This window comes from Danio rerio, chromosome 9 (genome assembly GCF_049306965.1).
Source record: "Danio rerio strain Tuebingen ecotype United States chromosome 9, GRCz12tu, whole genome shotgun sequence".
Lineage (NCBI taxonomy): Eukaryota > Metazoa > Chordata > Actinopteri > Cypriniformes > Danionidae > Danio > Danio rerio.
Genome location: NC_133184.1, coordinates 2,400,001 through 2,410,000, shown reverse-complemented (window position 1 = coordinate 2,410,000; position 10,000 = coordinate 2,400,001). Strand labels below are relative to the sequence as shown.

General features: G+C 33.9%; 1 protein-coding gene across 1 annotated transcript in view; it reads right to left on the bottom strand.

The window, feature by feature from the left end:
• Positions 1-10,000, bottom strand: part of chn1 (chimerin 1) — a 96,563-nt gene that overhangs the window by 85,928 nt on the left and 635 nt on the right. Inside the window, 1 exon segment of the mRNA NM_213000.1 lies at positions 468-506. Within this exon segment, the coding sequence (NP_998165.1) occupies positions 468-506 (39 nt within the window).

Here is a 10,000-nt window from a genome sequence, read left to right as displayed (position 1 = left end):
ATAAGTGTAGTAGGTAACTGCAGTGTGTAGTAGGTAACTAAAAACCTAAAACACGAAATAAAAAATAACTACTAAACTAAAATTAATTGCAACTTTTATTTAAGGTTTACAATGTTGTTATACATATCTGCAATAGTTTATAAAAAATACTGAAATTAAAATAAATAAATGTATAAATATGTTAACTCAATAAATGGCTATAAAAACTTTTTGTGGATTTCTGCACGCACAGATTCTGTGTGTGCCGAGGGATACGCACATCGTACTGAATTGTAGACATGAGACCATATTAATTAAAGGTGCAGTAGGTGATTGTCTTCAGACACATGTTTTGTTGTGCTGGTTGAAAGTCTCTTCATATTCCAATAGTACTGAAAGTTTAACTAGGTTAAAGTAAATGATCTATATGTATTTTATATGTATTTTCAATAATATTCTCTGGAGTGTGTTTGTGTATGAAGACTTACAGTAGGATTTCCACACCGGGGGTCTGTACTCATCATTATCTGAAAGAAACAAAAACATAATGTTAATAAACAAATAACATAAATGCATGAAAAATACATTTAAAAGAGACAAAAGATCACATTTTTAGAAAACAAACTCATCTCTGAGCCAATCTTACTCATTTTAATAAAGCATTGCACATTGTGAAATTATTGTACTGTGTCTGAGCACTAATAATTCAGCAAATTAGCCTTAAAACAGAGAACTATTGCACTGTCCAGTGATGTGATACAAGTATTTAAAGGAATAGTTCAACCAAAAAATTCAATGTTTTCACTATTCGCTCACTCTAAAGTGTTTCAAAACTTTTTTCAGTGTCGAACACAAATTAAGATACTCTGAAGAATGTGGTAAACCTGTAACCATTGACTTCCATAGCAAGAAAAAAATAAAATCACCCTAAAGTGTTTCAAAACCTCTCTTTTCATTGTCAAACAAAAATTAAGATGCTCTGAAGAATGTTGTAAACCTGTAACCATTGACTTCCATAGCAGGAAAAAAATAAAATTACCCTAAAGTGTTTCAAAACCTTTTTTTCACTATCGAACACAAATTTAGATACTCTAAAGAATGTTGTAAACCTGTAACCATTGACTTCCATAGCAGGAAGAAATAAAATCACCCTAAAGTGTTTCAAAACCTTTCTTTTGACAGTTGAACAAAAATGAAGATGCTCTGAAGAATGCTGTAGACCTGTAACCATTGACTTTCATAGCAGGAAGAAATAAAATCACCCTAAAGTGTTTCAAAACCTTTCTTTTGACAGTTGAACAAAAATGAAGATGCTCTGAAGAATGCTGTAGACCTGTAACCATTGACTTTCATGGCAGGAAGAAATAAAATCACCCTAAAGTGTTTCGAAACCTCTCTTTTCAGTGTCGAACACAAATTAAGATACTCTGAAGAATGTTGTAAACCTGTAACCATTGACTTCCATAGCAAGACAAAAATAAAATCACCCTAAAATGTTTCAAAACCTCTCTTTTCAGTGTCGAACACAAATTAAGATGCTCTGAAGAATGTTGTAAACCTGTTACCATTGACTTCCATAGCAGGAAGAAATAAAATCACCCTAAAGCAGTGGTCACCAAACGTGTTCTTGGAGGGCCGGTGTCCTGCAGATTTTAGCTCCAACCCTAATCAAACACACCTGAACAAGCTAATCAAGGTCTTACTAGGTATAATTGAAACATGCAGGCAGGTGTGTTGAGGAGGTTGGAGCTAAACCCTGCAGGGACACCGGCCCTTCAGGACCGAGATTGGTGACCCCTGCCCTAAAGTGTTTCAAAACCTTTCTTTTTACTGTCGAACACAAATGAAGATACTTTAAAAAATGTTGTAAAGCTGTAACCACTGACTTACACAGTAGGAAATAATACTATTAAAGTCAGTGGTTACAGGTTTTCAGCTTTCTTCAAAACATCTTCCTTTGTCTTTAAAAGAATAAAGAAATCTCATAAATGTTTAATACACGTAATGGGAGAGTAAATGATGACAGAACATTCAGTTTTGGGTGAACTGTCCCTTTAAATGTCTGAATGATGGAGAAATACTGACCTCTGCTGGACAAAAGTAGGATTTTTATATGTTTGATACATGTATTGTCTGCAAGTTGTTATTATTATTATTAATTATTAATAATAAAAAAGTAAAATGTCCCATTTGACTCGAATTTAAAGAATTGTAAATTTGCTTTTTTATTGTATATGCTGTGGAATTTATTTGGACTTTTATTATTGAGTCGAGTGATTAAACCACTTGTTGAGTTAGTAAGGGACCTTTCAAAAAAGTAATAACATACTTTATACATATGCAAAAAAATGCTATTTTTAGATTCTGCTGTATACTATATTACCGCCCAAGGCTAGTTCCTTTTATTTTACAATGCTAGTTAAAGATGAACAACATGTACATTTCATCAAAACTAAAACACAGTAAAAACTGTTAAGACATTTAAAATATCACGATAAATCGGTCCATTTTTTTTAAAACCGGACATGTTTGAATAAAAACACACATTTAAATCATGTTATTTCCACTGATAATGTTTGTATGTGCACACTTTGCCTTAAAATATTAACATAAAAACTCCAACTATACCTATTGTTGCTGTATGTCTTTCAAATTTGAGGTAAAATGAATGACAAATGCTTGAAGTTAGTTATATATGTTAAAGGTACTAATTGACTATTAAAAGGGACTTTTATTATGCAACAAAATCACTATAAATGCAATAAAATCATCATGAATTAAATTATGCAAGAAAATACCTTTTATAAGTGGTTTAAACACAGTTGTGTGACAACATTAAGTAAACATAGCCAGCATCTGATGATCAAATTTGATTAATTTGTACATTTTTATAATCAGACATGGTTTCCTTTACATTCATTCTTCCAGGGCAGGGCGCCACGCCAAAATTCATCCCGCCACGGCTACATTACAGCTTCTTATTCAAAATATTCGGTCGTTTTTTAAAGTAGTGGGTTAAAATTGCACCGAAAACGTATAAAAAGGTAATGAATAATAACAGCGCAAACTTTTCTGTGACAGTAGTAGTGCTGTGCGTGCTGTTTAACCCCTTAAGGTGATGTGCTGGCTGACTTACTGACTGACAGGTGCATGATGCGTGAGGCCAACAAACACGGCGTAGCTTTCAATTATTTATGAACACATAAACGCACTAAATCACACTTCAGCCGCGTTTATTTGAAGGCGCACAAGAAAATCTGCACTTCAGCAGCGTATATTTCAGGGCGCACAAGAAAATCTGCACTTCAGCAGCGTATATTTGAGGGCGCACAAGAAAATCTGCACTTCAGCAGCGTATATTTGAGGGCGCACAAGAAAATCTGCACTTCAGCAGCGTATATTTGAGGGCGCACAAGAAAATCTGCACTTCAGCAGCGTATATTTGAGGGCGCACAAGAAAATCTGCACTTCAGCAGCGTATATTTGAGGGTGCACAAGAAAATCTGCACTTCAGCAGCGTATATTTCAGGGCGCACAAGAAAATCTGCACTTCAGCAGCGTATATTTGAGGGCGCACAAGAAAATCTGCACTTCAGCAGCGTATATTTGAGGGCGCACAAGAAAATCTGCACTTCAGCAGCGTATATTTGAGGGCGCACAAGAAAATCTGCACTTCAGCAGCGTATATTTCAGGGCGCACAAGAAAATCTGCACTTCAGCAGCGTATATTTGAGGGCGCACAAGAAAATCTGCACTTCAGCAGCGTATATTTGAGGGCGCACAAGAAAATCTGCACTTCAGCAGCGTATATTTGAGGGTGCACAAGAAAATCTGCACTTCAGCAGCGTATATTTCAGGGCGCACAAGAAAATCTGCACTTCAGCAGCGTATATTTGAGGGCGCACAAGAAAATCTGCACTTCAGCAGCGTATATTTGAGGGCGCACAAGAAAATCTGCACTTCAGCAGCGTATATTTGAGGGCGCACAAGAAAATCTGCACTTCAGCAGCGTATATTTGAGGGCGCACAAGAAAATCTGCACTTCAGCAGCGTATATTTGAGGGCGCACAAGAAAATCTGCACTTCAGCAGCGTATATTTGAGGGCGCACAAGAAAATCTGCACTTCAGCAGCGTATATTTGAGGGTGCACAAGAAAATCTGCACTTCAGCAGCGTGTATTTGAGGGTGCACAAGTAAATCTGCACTTCAGCAGCGTGTATTTGAGGGTGCACAAGTAAATCTGCACTTCAGCAGCGTATATTTCAGGGCGCACAAGAAAATCTGCACTTCAGCAGCGTATATTTGAGGGCGCGCAAGAAAATCTGCACGTTAGCAGCGTATATTTGAGGGCGCACAAGAAAATCTGCACTTCAGCAGCGTATATTTCAGGGCGCACAAGAAAATCTGCACTTCAGCAGCGTATATTTCAGGGCGCACAAGAAAATCTGCACTTTAGCAGCGTATATTTGAGGGCGCGCAAAAAGTTTTGTGCACGAACAGAGGAAATCGGCGCTCAAGCAGAAATTTACATGCTCGTAGGCTATTGCATGAATCCGATCTCGACTTAATACTGCGCCCATAACATGTCATTAATGAAATAACGCCACATGTAGTGGTAGATCTTTGTAAAATGGCCAACAGAGTCTGCCGCCACAACTGGAAAAAATCCAAGAGGAAACACTGTCAGACTTGATAAAAACATAAAATTTGATTGTCATTTTCCATTTGTACGTGTCATCAGAAGGGGAAAGCCCCGCCTACTAATGTCCTATCCTACTCATTAGCATAGGACATTAGTCTTGTTGAAGCTGCCACTATGCTGACACAGGCATTTATAGCTCCGCCCTCTTCTGAAAAGAGCACTTTCTCATTTGAATTTAAAGCGACAGCTAACCAAAACAGCACAATTAGAATCAAAGCCTAAAAGGGTCAGTTTCAGAGAGTTAGAAAACATTATCTGTGTGATATTTTGAGCTGAAACTTCACACACACTTACACACTCAGAGACTTACTTTACATCTTGTAAAAAGGGGCATACACTGGAAAAAAATTATTTAAAGATGATTCCTTGGATTTACCCAATTTTTTTTTACATTAGGTGGTTGTAAACAATTTATTTGTGTTGAATTTAAACAAACAAATTAAGTTGAACATTATTACATTTCATTTGCTTGTTTAAATTCAACACAAATAAATTGTTTGCAACATTTTTTTCACTAGGTCCCCTTTAACTAAACGCGTGATGAAACACACTTGTCTTGTTTTTCAACAGTAACACACTCATGTGGACACGCCGAGTGGTGTTTCTGCATTCATTTTCAGGTTGTCAGGCTGTCGGTGAGCAACTGATGGCTCTCCAGAGCGTTCATTACAGCATTAATGATGGACACTAGCAGGAAAACGCAGTGGAAACGTCCAGCTGATGAACAATAGAGCACAGCAGAGGGAGAGGCCCTTCACTTCACTACTGGCCCCGTTCATTACACTCAGAGGAAAGACCCCCGACAGCTTCCTCTTCCTCACACAGAATCATCCAAAATAGAAGACGAAGACAAAAAATAGGCTATTATATTCATCAGAAAAGGTGCTTCCAAGAGCAGAGCATTGGAATATATTCAAGAACAGTGTTAATCAGTGTAACTAATTATGGTAATTCAATGATTGAAAAGTGAATGGATCACTTTTCATTGTAGATCATTTAATTACAGGTATAAGTGCTTAAACGTTTTGTGAAATGCTTTGAAACGTGCATTTCTTTATACAATGTTTGATGTAATCTCAACCTAAACATGGAGAGGGAGGGGCATATAGTCATAGATCAGTACATCTTCATTAGACAGTGACTCACTCTGGTAATCGGTGTATGATTCAGCATCATATATTAATAGAGTGTCTGCTTCCTCATCCACAGATAAGAGCTGCGACTCGACTTTATTCTCTAGAACTTCAACAAGTGTTTGAGGACATGCAGTGTTGAGATCTCTCATATATTTGGGTCCATGGGTTGGCTTTAACGTGGATAATGCATTCAAATCTAAGTATTATTCTCACATATAGCGGGTCTATTTGTGCTTACAGAATCAGTTAGCATGTTATTGCTCTATTTACATAGTATTCATTAATTAAATAAAAGATCTGAATTTTTTAAGAATATTTTTTTCACTAATGAGAAATTTTCTTTTTTGACTTGTCAAAGATTAGATCGCATGCAAAATAAAAGTTCATATTATTATATTTTAAAATTTGTGCATACTGTTTATGTTTTGGTACTAGTATAAACAAATATTTTATACATTATAGTCAAGCATAAATTGCATTTCATTTGTATATTTTTGTATTTTATGTATAGTATTTGTGTGTATTTGTATACAGTATACAGTTGAAGTCAGAATTATCTGCCCACCTGACTTATCAGCGCCCCTGTTTAATTTTTTCGCCCAATTTTTTGTTTAATGGAGGGAAGATTGTTTCAGCACATTTCTAATTATAATAGTTTTAGAAACCTATTTCTAATAACTTATTTACTTCATCTTTGTCATGATGACAGTAAATATTATACCTGATATTTTTCCTGAAATTCTTCAAGACACTTCTATACAGCTTAAAGTGACATTTAAAGGCTTCACTAGGTTAATAAGGTGACCTAGGCCGGTTAGGGTAATTAATTAGGAAAGTTATTGTATAACGATGGTTTGTTCTGTAGACTATCGAAAAAAAAATAGCTTAAAGGGGCTAATAATTTTGTCCCAAAATTGTTTTTTTTTCTAAATAAAAACTGCTTTTATTCTAGTCAAAATAAAACAAATAAGACTTTCTCCAGAAGAAAAAATATTATCAGACACACTGTGAAAATTTCCTTGCTCTGTGAAACATCATTTGGGAAATATTTAAAAAAAGAAGAAAAAAAAATCAAAAGGGGGCTAATAATTCTGACTTCAACTGTACATAAATATACACAGTAGGCATGGGTCGGTATAAGATTCTCACGGTATGATAACCTTGGGTTAAATATCACGGTTTCACAATATCATAGTATTAGGATTACTGCTCTAAAATATATTATTTTTAAACGTCTACATAAAAAACAAAAACTTTTTTCCCTTTTTTGAACACAGTATATTTAATTTTGAGAAATATTTAAAATATTTTGGAGCAGTAAACGTGTCAGGCTAAATGAATCATTGACTATATATAAAAAATAAAAAAAAAACGCTCTAGGGTAAGCTCAAATGTATGGTCAGTGCTCTTTGGGTAAGGGATTCATCAAATCTGCAACAAGAATCAGTCCAAGGCACTCGAGTAAAGTGAAAAAATTAAAAAGCCTTTATTCCTCAGGTTTTTAGAGATTTAGCCATGTGAATAAGGCTTTTTAATTTTTTCACTTTACTCGAGTGCCTTGGACTGATTCTTGTTGCAGAATCATTGACTATCTTAATTTGTTTAAAAAACAGATCTTTTTAAAATTGAAAACAGTATATTTTCTGCAGGAGATACTGCTGTCTTAAAAAAAACAAAACAAAACAAAACTGTATATAAAAATTCATACACATACGTTAGGAACGGTACTGCAGAAGATTTTGACGGTTTTAAAACCTTGACTTTTCCAAACCGCGGTATACCTATAAAACAGTTATCATCCCATGCCTAATACACAGTAAACACATTTGTTATGTAAATACAAACTTTTATCTTGGATGTGATTAATTTGATTAATCGTTTAATCGTTGCATTAATGTTTTTCTTTGATATTTTCTACACATTAAAAAATACTTCAACACATATTATTGGGTATAAACTCAAATGTTGGGTTATATTTTGTCCTATACATTTCATTTTAAAACACGTACTATATTAATATAAATACCCAGATTTAGGCTGAAATAACAGCATTTTTTCAATGTAATAATTATTGGTTAAACACACTGAAATAAATTGAATTTCATTAAAATTACTTTGAATTTAAAACTTACAAATGATCAAAAATAGTCCAGATAACCTGCATATTTATTTCAAACATCAACACAATAGAAAGGTTTTTAAAATAGATAAACTTATTTAAATGAATTATTTAGATGAAAAAGCCGTCAATGTTTCATGCTGTATTGGTTAAATGTGTTTTTAAAATAGGGAAAAGATCAAATATATTAAATCTTTTAATTATTCTGAAACTAAATTAAAGAAATCGTGGGTTAAACGTGTACAAAGCCAACTGTTGAATAATAGTGGGGTTAACAGATTTATTATATATAAATAAATTTGACCCAGCAGTACATATATTAGCCAAATTCAGTTTGAAATAACCCAGCACTCTTTTTTTTTTTTTTTTTTACAGTGGGCTTTAACTAATAAACGTATGAATGAAATAACAAAAAACTATATATAATTTTTTAACCCACATTTGGGAAAATGTTGATAATCAAACCTCCAAAAGGTTGCAAGTACAATTTTTACATTTTGCATTTTATATTGAAATTAGATATATTTATTTTATTTGTCTACATTCTTAATAAAGCATTTGCTCTGAAGCTTTAAAAGTGAGAAAAAGTATATTTTGACATTTAAAATCCTTAATTTAAAGTCCTGAGGTCAATATTTATTGAATTCTTATTCTTAAAAACTACTCATATGAGTTTTAGGAAATTTGTCATTGTCTATTTATTTAATGATTAAATTAGTTTATTGCCATGTTGCAAGTGCTGAAAAGCCCCAAACTTCAGATTTAAAGATCAGTAATTTTATAAAGGTGTATTTTTGCACTATTGTTAAATCTATCAAATGTTCACTGAACGTCTAAATTTAGCCGTGTTTCAGCCAAGATGTCTATTAGATGTCTTTTAAAGACAAAATGGCATGGTGGGATGTTTTAGAAGGAGATGCTGCATCTGAAATGTGTATTTCAAGAAATTTCTGTCTTCAAGCCGCTACGTCTGACAGATCGCACTGTTATATTTTTATTTTCTTTGACATTTTTTAAAACCTGTTTGAACACATTTTAACCTGATTAATTATTTTTATTATCTTATTCACCTTATTCTTCGCCAAGGAGCCATTTGAATCTTTTTGGCTCAAGACTCCCGGTCTCATTTACTGTAATTCATTTTTTTTAGACATTAAAAACTGCTCGTTTCGCTGTTTGATGTTGCAAACTGATATTTCATCATTATATTATTCTACTTGGTCTGTATAGTCATGCACACATTTGTTTGTAGAGCAAGTAGTTTGACCGTTTTCTCACGTTTATTATTCCTAGTCATTTCTCCCATAGGCGACTGAATCGGGAGTTCTAAAACAATCACGGAAACAGGCGCTCTTCCGCATTTTAGAATAAGGTCAATACTTGTGTCTTTATTCCTGTTTATGTAAAGCACTTTGAATTACCGTGTATAAAATGTGCTATATAAATAAACAATAGAGGTAAAATTGGTTTTATATTCGGATATTCAGACATTCTCCTTAATAATATAATTTCAGAAAAGTATTCTTTGAAAATTGTAAATAGCGAAATCATATTAGCAGCAAATGACCACCAAAGTACAATATTGTTCACAGTGAATTAGATTGTGTTAATGTTGTTTAGAAGTCACACTTGCATGCTAATTCCGATCAAATATTCAAAGTAACATGGTAAACAATACAGAGACTTCTAAATGAACGAATTTGCGAATATAAAACCAACTTTACCTCTATAAATAAACATGCCCTGCTTCTTTTTATTCCTGTATACACAAACTAATAACTGACTAAAGTTACATAAAAATATACATAAACGAATAACTGACTGGAGTTACATAAAAAATAATGATTCACGTAATTATCGCGATATAATGGTTTGTATCGTTATCGCGATATGGTATTTTTGTCATATCGACCAGCTCTACCTGTTGCCATGTATACTGAGCAACAAAGCAGATCCTGAAGATGAGGGGGGAAAAAACATTAGAGAAGACTGGCACACTGCAGGATGAAGTCAACGTTATTTTGATAACATGATCTCATTGTGAGGTGAACTGGAAGTGTGTT